The 15,524-nt window shown below is 34.1% G+C and overlaps 1 protein-coding gene across 1 annotated transcript in view; it reads left to right on the top strand.

Moving 5' to 3' along the window:
* DYNC2H1 (dynein cytoplasmic 2 heavy chain 1) overlaps positions 1–15,524 on the top strand; it is a 376,258-nt gene that overhangs the window by 98,887 nt on the left and 261,847 nt on the right. The window contains 6 exon segments of the mRNA XM_032639512.1: positions 4,447–4,577; positions 5,821–6,069; positions 6,578–6,686; positions 9,830–9,943; positions 10,981–11,123; positions 15,361–15,445. Of these exon segments, the coding sequence (XP_032495403.1) occupies positions 4,447–4,577; positions 5,821–6,069; positions 6,578–6,686; positions 9,830–9,943; positions 10,981–11,123; positions 15,361–15,445 (831 nt within the window).

Below are 15,524 nucleotides of genomic sequence, written 5' to 3'. Positions count from 1 at the left end.
AAACAAAGCATAGCACCAAAGGAGCTATGTTGCATTTGCAACTATTACTGCTTAATGACCGATTTACATTATGAAATGCTGTGGGAGTGATGCATATAAAATGAAAATCAACATGTTGAAAAGGCCTTTGACAGAAGATGACTGTAATATGGAACTCTTTCCTAATAAAACTGCTTTCAAGCTACAAAATGAATTTCTATTCTATTAGAGTGTAAGGCAAGCCTTCAAAAATATTTCATATAATACATTATGTTGTATCTTTCTAGATTTGATATTGGTTCCAGGGTCATAATGACGTAAGCCAAGGGGAGTCTTGAAGGTGAAAAGGATACTAAGATTGATAGAAGGAATTTTCTAGGTGCTGCTTGAGTTTTAGAATCAGGAAATAAGTTCAAAGGAACCTAAGACAGGAAGAAATGCTGAGAGAAGCCTGTTAATAGTTCAAAATTGGCTTGATTTTGAGTGAGGTTTTATGTCATTGTGGCGTGTAGTTTTCATGGCTTAGCATGGAGAGGCTCTTGTTCTAAAATGCTGCCATGTTTCTCAGTCTAAAAATTGAGTTAATAGTGTCTCGTCTTGCAAAGAAAGTGACATATCCTTTGGGCATTAGATAGTATCAGTGTCTTATCTAAATTCTCTAGAATTTGGTATCTTTTAGAGTCTCCTGTGTAGGACTCAATAATATTTTTTTCTCAGTATTTTACTTTTTAATGAAGGGTTGCATTTAAAAAAAAATACAGGCTTGATTGATATATGTTAGATCCAGGCAAATATGATTTTCACATAGTAGAATATTAAGAAAAATTATTAAGAAAAATTTTGGTTGCTTAAAAATTTTAAGTATCCAAAATTAAAAATTTAATTTTGGATACTGAAAAATAAACTAGATACATTCTTGTGCTTAAGAAACTTGTAATCTAATGGCAGATACAGATGTGAAAGTCCTTGCTTACAATGATAACTATTGCTAATATGTTTAGGTGCCACAAAGATTTATGCAAATAGATGGTTAAACTGGTAAATACAATAGAGCATGAAGTGTTTTACAATTAATATAACTTTTCTGAATATATTTGGGATAAATGTTGGATATTAGGTGTGTAGAAGAGTAGATACTAATTCCTTTTTGAGGAAGTTACTTTGAAATTTTTTATTTTGAGATAATTGTAGATTCACGTACAGTTGTAAGAACTAACAGAGAGCACATGTACTTTTTACTTGTTTTCTTTCAACTCTGGCAAAAATAGTATAATATCACAACCAGGATATTGACATTGATACAGTTAAAATGGATCAACTCCTCTTCCATCCCCTGGAAACCACCCATCTTTTCTGTGTTCAATTTTGTCATTTCAACAATCTTATTTTCAATCAGAATAATTCTCTGGAGTTATATGCAGGTTCTTGAGTGTTTCAGTAGTTTGTTCCTTTTTATTGCTGAGTAGGTATTATATTTAGACATGCTACCATTTCTTTCACCATTTACTTGTGGAAGGGCATCTGAGTTGTTTTCAGTTTTTGGCTATTAAGAGGAAAGCTGCTGTAGGCATTTATGTGCAGGTTTTTGTGTGGAGATTTTTGTTTCTCTGAGATAAATGCTCAGGAGTGCAGTTGCAGGGTTGAATGGTACTTGTATGCTTAGTTCAAAAAAAAAAAAACCTGCCATACTGTTGTCTAGAGTAGCTGTATTTCAGTTTACATTTCCATCAGCAATTTACGAGTGATCCAGGTGTTCCACATCTGTGCCAGCATTGGGTGTTGTCAGTATTTTCTTATTTTAGCCATTCTGATAAGTGTGTACTGATATGTCATATTGGTTTTATTTTGCATCTTGCTGACAGCTAATGAAGTTGAACATCTTTTCATATGATTAATTGTCTTCTGTCTGTCCTCTTCAGTGAAATGTCTCTTTGTGTCTTTTGCCCATTTTCTAATTGGATTTTTTTTAATATTGAGTTTTTAGAGTTCTTTCTGTATTTTAGATACTATTCTTTTGTCACATATGTGGTAGCAAATATATTCTCCCACTGTGTAGCTTGTCTTTTCATCTTCTTAATAGAGTCTTTCACAGATTAAAAAAGGTTTTAATTTTATGAAGCTCAGTTTATTAATTTTTCTTTTTAAGGATTTTTTGGTGTCAAGTTTAAGAACTCTGTCTAGTCCTAGATTTTGAAGATTTTCTCCACCTTTTTTTCCTAAATATTTTATAGTTTTATGTTTTAAGTCAGTGGTCCATTTTGAGTGAATTTCTGTGTAAAGAGTGAGACTTAGGTCACGGTTCATTTCTTTGCCTATGGTTGTCCACTTGTTCCAGCACCACTTGTTGAATAGGCTACCCTTCTGCCTTGAATTGCTTTTGCACATTAGTCAAAACTTAATTGTGTAACTCTGTTTCTGGGTTCCTGATTCTGTTCCATTGATGTATATGTCCTTCTGCCAGTACCACACTGAGTTGATTGCTATAGCTGTATAATAAGTCTTAAAATTCGATTGATTCCTTCTTCTTTAAAATTGTTTTAGCTATTTGCCTTTCCATATAAATTTTAGAATAATCTTGTATATATAAACAATGTTGCTGAGATTTGGTAGGAATTGTATTAGTTCTGTGTATTGGTTTGGGAAGAATTGACCTCTTTATTATGTTGATTTTTCCAATCCATGAACATAATATATTTGTCCATTTATTTAGATACTCTTTGCTTTTTTTCATCAGTGTTGTATAGTTTTCAGCATAAGTCCTATAAGGTATTTTGTTAGATTAACACCTAAGACTTTAATTTTTTGGAGCAATTACAGGAAATCAAACTGTATCTTTAGATACAATTAAGTGAAGAAGAGGGGAAGGGCATTCCAGATAAAGGAAAAAACATATGCAAAGAATCAAAGGTTTGAGAAAACTGGCGTATATATTGGAGTACAGAGGGAGATAAGAGATTCAAGCAGTCAGTGGAGCCAAATTGAAGCCAAATTGCAAAGGACCTTGATTAGGAAAAGTGTTTTTTTTAAGGCAGTGGGAAGCTATATGTGATATTGGAGTGCAGTGGTACTATCAGATTTTGTTTTTGTGTTTGTTACTCTAGTAGCAGTGAGGATATATTTGATGGGGTAAAGGCTTGTAGCAGGGATATGAGGTAAGAGGATGCTGCAATAGTCCAGCTGAGAAATGATGAGACATGAAGATAATGAGTTCAGTTTTATGCATGTGTTTGAATGTTTACAAGCTTTTTGAGTGTCTTTTGGGAACTTACATAAAGTTTATCAGTTCTGTGAGGGCAGAAATTATGTTTGTCTTATTCATTACTTATCTCTAACAGGAAGAACGATGTTTAAATACAGGTCTGTGATAGATAAGTGTTTAATGAATGAATGCATGAGTTATATGTCATTAAGCAATTCGAAATATGGGACTAGACTAGAGCTGGGAGACTTGCCTAGAGATACGTAGTGAATCGGTTTTTGGTGTATATTTAGATAGTTGATAATCTAATCCACAGAATAAGATTAACTAATTCCAGGGGAGTATTTAGAATTAAAGCATAATAGGCTGAATTTGGATCCCAGTGAAAATAAAAATATAAGGGATAACACATGCCACAGAGCGGCTGGGCCCGTGAGCCATGGCCGCTGAGCCTGCGCGTCCGGAGCCCATGCTCCACAATGGGAGAGGCCACAGCAGTGAGAGGCCCGCGTACTGAAAAAAAAAAAAAAAAAAAAAAATATATATATATATATATATATATATATATATATATATATATAAGGGATAAATAGAAAACTGAAAAGGAGTAGTGGTTGTGACTTGATGAGCACGGTAATATAGATTCAAGGAAAAAAGCTCCATTAAGGAGATGCACACAAGTCATGTTGAGATAATGACTACAACGAAGGTTTGGATTTCGCAATTAGGGTAGCATTGTTGTTCCCAAATAAGAGTTTAGTATAGTGGTTTTGGCAAGTAGAAGATAATGTGAGAAATATGATGGAGAAGGAAAGAAGAACATGAGGTAGCTTGGGGTCTAGGGAAGGTTTGCTGAGCGCAGCATATGACAAGGAGGATACTGATGGAACAGTCTCCCAGAGGAATTGGGAGGCGAAAGCTTCAATAGAATGGTGAACAGATTTTCCTTGTGTGGTAACAGGAACACTGCTATAGATAAATTTAAGGGAAGTTTGTGGGATTTTTATTTTCTAATTAAAATTTGGTTAATTTTTCTTTTATTTGAGAAGTCAGGGCTCTTGATGACATTAGTAAATCTGTGTTCTTTTTCAGGAATAATTTTGAGATTGTTTTATTTATTTGTCAATTCAAAGTAATTAATCTTTGCCTTTCTGGGGATGTTCTTATTTGGACTAATGAAGGTAAAAACAGTTTAGTGTGAAATATATCTACTGATGCTCCCATTATGATTAACACACATAAAACAAAAATATCTTTCATTTCTACAGATAATTTCTATGTTACATGGGGAGCTCGACATAATTCAGGAATAAGGTCAGCCCCAGGACAACCTTTGCCTCCACATGGAAAACCACTTGGAAAACTAAATTCTGCAGATCTTAAGGATGTTATTAAAAAGGTATAATATGAATAATGAATTTGAATTGGGATTTGGTCATGATTAAAGCCATTTTCAAAATATTTATTGTAAGTTTTTTGAGGGCATGAAGTGAAAGATCTTAGAATAGGCAAAACCGGTTTGTATCTTTTGGAATTTAGCCCAGTGTGGCAGATCTAAGTAGGTGCACATGCGCTTACACAGGTTAGTGTAAAATTGCTAGGATACATGCTGGAAAAAGGTATCTGAGGTTGGAACTATTAAAAAGGCTTAATATTAATTGGGAAATATAACTGCTAATATTATATTAACAGTTAATATAATATTAACTTTTCATTCTAGAGCGGTGGTCTCAAACTTTAGTGAGCATTAGAATCACTTTGAGAACCAGAAAATATTGATGGCTGGGTCCCATCCGGAGAAATCTGAATTCAATAGGTACTAATCTGAATCTGAAAACAATCAGAAGAGAATCCAAATTTCTGAGACACTTCCAAATGATGTTGATGCTGCTGGTTCACTGAAACTTTTAGTAGCACTGTCCTATGGAGTTTTGTTTGTTTTGTTTTTGAGATTAATTATAATAAGAAGAAACAGTATTATATATGATTACTTTAAAAATTAATATTTATAGTGGAAGTTAGTATGGATTTTATATCAAGAAAAGTCTTTCATGGTCTAGTAAATTTATTTGTTTGCCTGCAATGGATATTGAAAAGTTTGGGAATGTGCGAAAGTTGTTAAATATGTGAAAGCTGTCCTTTCTCTCTTTCTTCACTCTATCACATAGCTCCTGGCAGGGCATGCTACCTCTTTGTGGGCTTTTGGTTCATTGCTGAGCTGTGTGTAAGAACAAGAGTTCACAAAATATCTTTAGGCAGTACGTTTTGAGAGTTTGGGGATTGTTTTATAGTCTGTGCACACTGATTTGATGTGTAACAAGTGGTAAAAATTTGAGAGCTTTTGAAGTCTTTATAATTAACCTGCTATCTTACACTGCTTTTTACTAGTTATATTAATGGTGTTCAAAAGTAACTGACTGTTGTGGACCTGTGAACTTGTTTGACATCATGTAAATTTTTCCTTACAAAGTGCCATAAAGCTGGATTACTGGATAGATAAAAGAGTGTGAAACAACATGAATATACTTAACCCCTTTTCTTGAGGGCACCAAAAATATAATCTCTTAATCTAGATAACTAACATTTTATTATGTAATTTGGACTTACATTCATTATATAATACGCTTTGTGATCTTTTGAAGGGTCTTATTCATTATGGACGAGATAACCAGAATTTAGATATTTTACTTTTCCAAGAAGTCCTGGAATATGTGTCTAGGATAGACAGAGTGCTGAGTTTTCCTGGAGGTTCACTTCTGTTAGCCGGATGCAGTGGTGTAGGTCGTCGGACCATCACTTCTTTAGTCAGTCATATGCATGGAGCAGTGCTGTTTTCACCAAAGATTTCCAGGGGATATGAACTGAAGCAGTTCAAAAATGATCTCAAACATGTGAGTGACTCACAGTCTTTTGTTTAATTTGGTTTTAAATCACAGTTAGTTATTCTAAAAGCCTTTAAAGACCTTTAAATCTCTGATATGCAACATAGTCTTTATTTTAATTTTGATGATTGTTTTCTCCATAATTGTTACAAAATTATGTTTTTAGCTCTCAGCACCCCAGATTATGGGATGTTATATGGATAGGTAAGCTAAACAAAAAGGTGGCATTTAGGACATATGTAGGTGTATTTAAAAATTATCCTCTAGCTTTTAATGTCCTAGATGTAAAATAATTAAATTTCCTCCCAGTAGTATTTGTTTATGAACTGGATTTACTTTCCAAACTATATGGCTAAATTTTGATTATTCAGTGGATTTACTTTCTAGACTATATGGCTAAATTTTGATTACTCAAATATCAATCAATAAAAACAACTTAGTTTACATACAGAATGAAAGTTTTTACCTGTGCCAAAAATATTTAATGTGTACCAAAATGTGTTTTCTTATTGTGCAGGTGCTACATCTTGCAGGTATTGAAGCACAACAAGTAGTTTTACTTCTTGAGGATTATCAGTTTGTACATCCTACATTTTTGGAGATGATCAATAGCCTTTTGTCTTCAGGCAAGTAAATGGGTTCTATTTAAAGAAAATAAAAGTAATGTAAAAATTATTCAAGTACAGTGATCTTATATAAAATTATGTTTCAGAGAATACTTGGCATAGCTTTTATTAAGGTGACATGGGATTAAACATTAAACATGCTCAGAGCAGGAGAACTGAGAAACCCTGTTTTTATAAAACCAAGAGATTGTGGAATTATATAAAAATGATGATTAAATATTGAATATTGATGAATATACTGAAAAATTGGCCCTCTTAACACACTTTTGGTGGGACTATTATAAGTTATAACCTTTTAGGAAAGTTATCAACCAGTACTTATTTAAAAAATGTGTTATAACTGGGCTTCCCTGGTGGTGCAGTGGTTAAGAATCTGCCTGCTCGGGCGTGCCTGGTGGTGCAGTGGTTGAGAGTCTGCCTGCCGATGCAGGGGACGCGGGTTCGTGCCCCGGTCCGGGAGGATCCCACATGCCGTGGAGCGGCTGGGCCCGTGAGCCATGGCCACTGAGCTTGCACGTCCGGGGCCTGTGTTCCGCAACGGGAGAGGCTACAACAGTGAGAGGCCCGTGTACCGCAAGAAAAAAAAAAAAAAAAATCCGCCTGCTAATTCAGGGGACACGGGTTCAAGCCCTGGTCTAGGAAGATCCCACATGCTGTGGATCACCTAAGCCCGTGCGTCCCAACTACTGAGCCTGCTCTCTAGAGCCCTTGAGCCACAACTACTGAAGCCTGCGCGCCTAGAACCTGTGCTTCACAACAAGAAAAGCCACCGCAGAATAGCCCCTGCTCCCCGCAACTAAAGGAAGCCTGCTGCACAGCAACGAAGACCCAATACAGCTAAAAATAAAGAAATAAATAAATTTTAAAAATGTGTTATACCCTTTGATACAGAAATTATATTATGTGTAGAAATTTAACCTATAGAAATAAAAGAACTAGTATGTAAGGAAATATGTAGTATAATTTGTAAAAAAATTTGATAGAACCTCACTGTCCGTCATTGATGGAATAATTGAATAATTATAATATGGCCTTAAATGGGGTTATATAATAGCAGATATATTTCAGATATATGAGGTCTCATATTTCTCGAATTGTGTTGTACTCTTCTTGTCTCTGGAGCCACCTGACCTTTTTGGTGATTTCCTGAGGAGAATACCTGCAATTTCCTGCAATTCTTCCTTTTCTGAAGAATTTATGAAGTTTATTATAATCTCCTTATAATGCATAACCACTGTTAGTAGAATTGGTATGAGGTAGCTTCGTTTTAAACTTGGACTAAGTATTTTGGTACTTAAGTACAAAGTAAACCTTGTTAAAAACTAGTTTTAACTATATGAATTGTTCCATTCTATTTCACCCGAGGACAAAATTTGCATGATGCTCATGTTCCACTCAGGTTTTAATAAATACTTGTTTTGTATCGTGCTAGGTAGACTCTGGGATAAAATAGTTTTTTTTTTTTTTCAGAAGTTAACAGCTTTGGTTGAAGGAAACATTTATAAAGTGAGGTATCTACACTTTAGTGCTCAAATGAGAAAGACTCTAGTTACACAAGTGGTAGGTCAATTTCTGTCAAAGTGAAGGGAAATGGTATAGTGAAAGTGGTATGTCTTGAGCAAGCTTGAAGTGTTTGCGGCCCTTTTTATAAATAATCTCTTCTGATTTTTAAGGTGCACATTCCTGCATATTGCTTAAATTGTCACTAGATGGAGACCTTGTTCATTTTGGCTGAGATAAACTTGTAGGCCAGATATATACAGGGTTTTTGTATTTTTGTTTTGGTTTTAATTTCTGAAAGCAAACATCCAGATAAGCATTAACCCAGTAATTATTTTTATTGTAAGATAAATTGGTCTTTTTATCAAGATATAATAGCAAAAATCATAAATAAAGCTAAATTTTGGTAAAGTTAAATTTTGACAACGTTTTTGGCAAAAAAAGTATTTGAAAAATACTTTCAGAGAAAGTACTCAATAGGCCTTTTTGTCTCTTTTTTGTATTTCAAATTCTTGTTCCCTATAGAATATGTAAATAGAGCTAGCTTTCTTTACCAAATTTAAGAAATCGAGGGTATCTTGGTATGGCTGAAATTTAGAGGAAGACATAGAGCACATTTATGTGTGTATGCATTTGAATATGTACATCCTTGGTGGTTGGGGAGCAGTCTGGTACCTCTGAGATTAACCTAAAGAAAAGTAGGTATTCAAACTATGTTGGGCTCTACATGAATGCAGCAAAAGAATTTTCATTTAATCTTACAGTTTCTTGTGAATTACAAATATGTTGGTTTAACAAATATTTATTAAATAACTGGATTTATGGTGGTGAACAAGACAAGCTTCAAACCCTCTATCAAATTCTTATAGTCTTAATCACCTTTGATTTGACTTTCATCATTCTGTTGTATAGTAGCAGGCCATGACTAGTTCTCCTGATTTCTAGTACAAGTTCATTCATTCATTTGATAATTCATTTTTCATTTATTTAACAAATATTTATGTTTTAGACACTTGCTAAGAATGCCCTAAGGTTAATATTGATCATGATCAAATATTTGCCGTCCGGGAATTCAGAATCTAATTGGGCAGGAAAGGGAAGTAATTCATTCATTATTAAATGATGTGGTAAATGCTAAACAGTGATGTTTGGATACTATACACAAGAGAAAGGAATGCTTTACCTAGCATGTGGGTATTCAGGAAAGTCTCATGGACATAGCAGTTGACAAAGTAGTGTCTTGAGGGATAAACAATAATATTAGGGGAAGATAAGGGGCAGAGGAAGACTGTGGGTATAATATTCCAGGAAGAGGGAGTATTTCATTAAATTTTTGGAACACAAAGAAGTTCATTGAGGCTAGAATACAAGGTCTTGTGGGGTTGGGGTAGAGAAGGACTTGGAAAAGCAGATAGATGGCTAGATTATGAACTGTCTTTAATGGTTTGCTTAATCAACTGAAGGCTATAGATGTAGATTTGTGAATAATATAGAGGGTGATAGGGTTTGTTTATTTTTGAAAACAAAGCTTGAATAACATCAGATTATTTGATTACAAAAATAGAAGAAGCATTGTGTGTGTAAAATGTGTTTTGAATTAGTGTAATGCAGGTAAAACTCAAAAGAAATGTAATGTTCTGTAGGTGAAGTTCCTGGACTCTACACTCTTGAAGAATTAGAGCCCTTGCTGTTGCCTCTTAAAGATCAGGCTTCACAGGATGGTTTTTTTGGACCAGTCTTCAATTACTTCACATATAGTAAGTGCCATAGAATTCATTAATCAATTTAAACTATGTTTCATATGAAATAAATACCATTTAATTTGCATTATTTTCTCATTAGCAAATAAGTAGCATAAAGGCTAACCTATAATAAAAACAAGTTAGCAAAATTTTAGTGAAAGGGAAGGGTGAAAGTATGGTAATGTTCTTTGGAATATTTACTTTGTTGCCTTTGTTTTCATGTGGTGAAATTTGTGCTTTAGTACCTCCTATGTTAGAGAATTATTGAACTATTTAGATTGTGCCAGACTCTGTAGTGTTATTTTTTTGGAACTAAAGAAAGTTTGATTACTGCAGGAGTAGTTTCATGTGCACTGTAGATATCTAAAATTGATAAACAAAAAATAAGGCAATGATGGCAGCACCCAGACATGACTATTACATTGATCTTTATTTTTCTAAAAGAACATTTATTATTGATGAAATAGAGACAGTTGTTAAAGAGCTACCCTCCCTTCTGTCCACTTCAAGTTTACAAGGAAATTCTACTACACCTTTAAGAAACAGATCATCTCAATGCTATTTTAAACTGTTTCAGAACATAGAAAATAAAGGAAAGTGTCCAACATAGAAAATAAAGGAAAGTGTCCAAAATCCTTTTTACAAAGGGAAAATGATATTGTCATTGAAAGAAGGAAAAGGTATTTCTCCTAAAAGAAAACCAGAGATCAGTTTTGCTTGTGAATAATGAAACAAAAATCCTTGAAAGAAAAATTACAAAATAGAATCCAGTGTCATGTTTGAAAAGTAACAGCAGTATCATACCTTTCTGGATCTTTTATCCTAGCATACACACACACACACACACACACACACAAACACACACACACACACGTATTTTTTAACCAAAATAAAAATTATACTGTAATACTGTTTCATAGCTTGTTCTTTTTATAAACAGCTCCTACCATCCCATTTCAAAACATTTTAATTTCATAAAACCAGACCATATATAGGTTTCTTCAATTATTATTATTGTAATATTCCAACAGTATAATTTTCTTATTTTTTAGGAATTCAACAAAACTTGCATATTGTCTTGATAATGGATTCTGCAAATTTAAACTTCATAATAAACTGTGAGAGTAATCCTGCTTTGCATAAGAAATGCCAGGTGTTGTGGATGGAGGGTTGGTCAGATAGCAGTATGAAGAAAGTAAGTTTAATGTTTAAATATGGAAGTAAAAAGTAAGCACATTTTTTTTAAAGTTATTGATTGTCACAACTTCTCTTTGGTGTTTATTATAATATTACCTTAATTGTGGCACTGAAAATCTCTCATAAGTTTGAAAATAACTCTTTTCTTCATACTCTTGTATTTGATAGTTTAGTTGAGTATAGAATTTTAGGTGGAAGATTATGTTCTTAATTAAGGACCACAGAGATATTATTGTACTTTAAAAATTTTATACATTTCATTATTTAGCCTATTATAGGCTAGCTTATGATAAAGATATCACAGCAATAATATTAGCTGTTGTTTAAATTAAAATTTAGATGCTTTTTAAAAAATCTGTCATTGCTATGATATGTGTTCAGAGGGGGAAGAGTTTAAATTGTGAACTTATAGCACCATCTCAGCTGGAAGCCTTTTATATTGCTTCATTTGAATTAATAATAATTTTCAATATTATCTCTTTGAATGATACTCATATTCCCAGTCATTCATTTCTTTATTTTTGTATAGTAGAAGTGCAGACTAATGCCTGTCATGATTCAGAGGAAGGAGTGTAATTTGAGATAATAGACAAGGTTTTAGAGTTGAGATGATATTTTAGTTAGATTTCAGTAAGTAGGTAAAGGAGAGGAAAGTTATTCTAGTCTGTGGAGGCCAATGAACAAGAGGTATTCATTAAGAATTAGTAATTATTGGGTGCCTAATACATGCCACTATTCCATATATTGGGGATATAGCAGAGAAAAAGACAAAAGTCCCTGCCCTCATGGAATTTACATTCTTTTGGGGGATATTTGGGGGGAAAGCTTTCTAGGTGAAGAACCTGAGATGAGAGCATGCCTGGTGATTCTGAGGATCAGCAAGAAGCCAGTTCATTTGTAACAGAGCGATAAAGGGGAGAGTAGTTGCAGATGAGGTCAGTGAAGTAAGAGAAAGGTTAGGGTGGGGCTTTGGACGCTATTATAAGGATTTTGGCTTTCCTGGAAACAAGTAAGGGATCCCTTGGAGGCTTTTGAGCAAAACTATTCTAATGTTTTAATGGTAATACTCTGGCTTCTGAGCTGAAAATAGACCATAGAAGACAAGGAGGAAGCAGTCATAAAGCTATTGCAGTAATTCGGCAAGAGACGAGGATGGCTTGCTCTCAGGATGTAGTGGTAGAGGTGGTGAGAAGTGGTAGATACTGGGTATGTTTTGCAGTAGAAACGATAAGATTTGTTGACAAATTGTAATAAGGTGTAAGGGAAAGTGAGGAGTTAAGGATACCTCCAAGTCTGTTGGCTTGAGCACCTGGAAGGATGGAATACCTGTCAGTTGAGGGGAGACTCTGAGAAGAACATTTTGGGAGGAGAATATGAGGCTTTCAGTTTTAGATGTGTGAAATATGAGGTGTTAAGACATCTGAGTTGGAAGATTGAGAAGACATTTGGATATATGAGAACAGGGGAAAAGGTCAGGCATACAGGTAAAATTGTGGGAATTATCAGAGTATAGCTGGCATTTAAAGCTGTGAGAAAAAATATCACTAAGGAAGTGAATGTTGGCAAAGAGAGGAGAGTTGCAAAGGCCGAACTCTGGGGCACTTCAACATTAAGAGGTTGAGATGAAGAACAGGAACCAGCAAAGGATACTGAGAAGGAACTGCTTGGGAAATAGGAAAGCAGGAGAGCGTGTAGACAAGTGAAGCCTAGAAGACAGCATTTCAAAGGAGTGAGGAAGGATGAATGGTGACACATGAAGGTAGACAAGGCCTGGGAACTGATCGTTGCATTTAACAGCATGGCGTTCATTAGTGACTTTGAAGCAGTTTCAGTTAGTAGTGGAGAAAAAACATATTGACATGCGTTTCAGAAAGAATGAGAAGAGTGGAGAGTGAATATGGTTGCCTCTTTTGAGGAATTTTGTTATGAAGTAGAAGATAAAAATGGATCAGTAACTGGAGGAAGTGGGGGTTAAAATGTTTTCTTTCTTTTTTAAAAATATTTTAAGTTGAGACAAACTGTAGCATTTTCATACACTGTTGGGAATGCAAAAAAGATGCAAAACATGTATGTTACATGAAAGACAGGGGAAAATTGCTAGAGCAACATCCTTGGGTAGTAGACAGCATATGGGTCTATTGCACAAATGAAACGATTAAGGATAGGCCTTTGCTTGTAGAATGGAAGCATTATCCTTAATAACAGGAAGGGAAGCAGAGTACAGGGGCACAGTTCCAAGTAGGTGGGCAAGTGTGGTATGGGAAGTTTTGGACACTTCTGGATGTTTCTATTTTCCCAGTGAAATACGAGGTAAGATTATCAGTTGAGAGAAAAGTTGAGGGAACAGATTTTGGAGTCTTGAAGAGAGATTAGAGGATATGCAAAATAGTAGTTTGGAAGAGGGAAAGAGTGAAAGGTTTAGGAGAATGGAATATAATAGCTAGGTAGCATTAAGGGTTCACGTGAGGTTAGTGATTATAAAGTTCAGTGAGGCCAATCAGCATAGTTGTGTGTTTTTTCTCCAATTACATGTGCACTCATAGGTGCAGACCTTCAATAGGTGGTGACTTGCATTTAACCAGGATTGGGGCTTTGCTTTGCTACTCGAGTATGACAAAGCAAGTGAAGGCCAAGGGAGCTGAGAAATTATGGTAGGAAGATGGTGAATGACAGTATAAAAGTTGTTAAATTAATAGATCGTAGGTCTTGGTGGAGTCTGAGGATGATTGACATTGCAAATGGAATGAGCTGGGAAGGCAGGAGTGTAGTGGTAGAAGAGTGGGATGTTTGAAAGTGAGATTATGAAATGATTGCAGTTGCTGTTAGTGACAGGATATCAGGGTGTGACCCTTTGAAGTGGGGGTGAGTGGCCGGGAAAAAGGTGATAGAAAACAGAAGGAGAAGAATTCAAGGAATCGAGAGGTCAGGGTATTAATAGGAATTAATAGGGTTAATATACTTATTCAATTCTTTTTAGAAAGTGCCATTTTTATCCCCAAAGAGGGAGAGTGGAGGCAAAGGGGAATGTGGGTAAATCCAGGCAGGAAAACTTTGCTAATGTAGAATATCGTTTAGGGATAGAATGTTTCCTACCCCTCCCAACTTTATTGAGGTATAATTGACACATAAAATTGTATATATTTAAGGTATACAACATGTTGTTTTGTATATTTTTATGTTGTGAAATGATTACCACAATCCCGCTAACTAATATAAGGGATAAAATTTTAAAGAAAGTTTCCAAAGAAACAAATTTCCATTGATTTAAAAGGGTATATTTAAAATATTCTCACAGTTGCTTAAGTGTTTTTTCAGAAATCAGTGAAGGTATTTGAAAAAATAAATGTTCTTTGGCTCAAGAACCATGGCACTTTCAAACTTTCCATTAGTTAAGGAATCTTTTGGCTTAATGGTTTATTCAGTCTGAGAAATTCAGAAAACGATTTTTTGACCTAATTACCTAGATTACTTGTACTTCCTCTTGTTAGGAATGTTAACTGTATCAGATGAAAGAAGTTGAAGGTTTTGGCTTAATTTTAAAATTTCAGAGTTCTACTTATTTATTTTCTTTTTCCCAGAAATAGAGTTAAAAATTTTTTTTGTATATTTTAAAATAGTATTCTTATAAGATTATAATATTTTCTTTAATAATGATGATATCTGTTCATGAAACTTTATTTTCTTATTTGTGATACTGGCAAAAACCTAGCTGTAGACAATAGATAGTTTTTAGAATTATCAATTATGTTGATGGCAGTTATGTTAATTATCAATTATGAAATTATTTTTGTTTAGTTTTAGTTATTTCTTATTTAAGAAAGCTAAGCTTTCTTCCTATTCCTTTATGCCATGAAGGCATTTTATTAGTTTGATGCCAAATAAAACATTTATTTTATTATTTTACTATTTTAAATGGCATCTGTGATTATTTTCTAATTCAATCAAAAATGTGATTTTCTTCATTTCAAAAACTCTAATCAGTTTTCAAGCGAGATGTTGAAGCTTTTCTATGTGCTATTAATTTGCAATACATTAATGGTTGATATGTGTCAAAATCTTGACTAGGAAATAATGTCCTCTAAAGAATCCTAGAAGAAAAGTCCAATTGAGACTGTTTCTTTTTTTCTTTTTTTGGTGTGTGTGTGTGTTAAAGGTTTTTTAACCTCTGATATTGGATTTACTTAAACTTTTTTCCTACTGAATTGAGGTTTAAAGAAATGCTCTTCCTATTTTAGATACCTGAAATGTTATTCAGTGAAACAGGTGGTGAAGAAAAATATAGCGACAAAAAAAGAAAAGAAGAAAAGAAAAAAAATTCAGGTAGTATTTTGATGAAATTGACTTTATCTGATTTTTATTGGTGAAATAATTTCTGATTTCTAATGTTATAGATCCATTA

The sequence above is a fragment of the Phocoena sinus genome, chromosome 8, assembly GCF_008692025.1.
Source record: "Phocoena sinus isolate mPhoSin1 chromosome 8, mPhoSin1.pri, whole genome shotgun sequence".
In the NCBI taxonomy this organism is placed as follows: domain Eukaryota; kingdom Metazoa; phylum Chordata; class Mammalia; order Artiodactyla; family Phocoenidae; genus Phocoena; species Phocoena sinus.
Note: the sequence above shows the minus strand (reverse complement) of the source record. Positions and strands in the feature narration are given on the sequence as shown.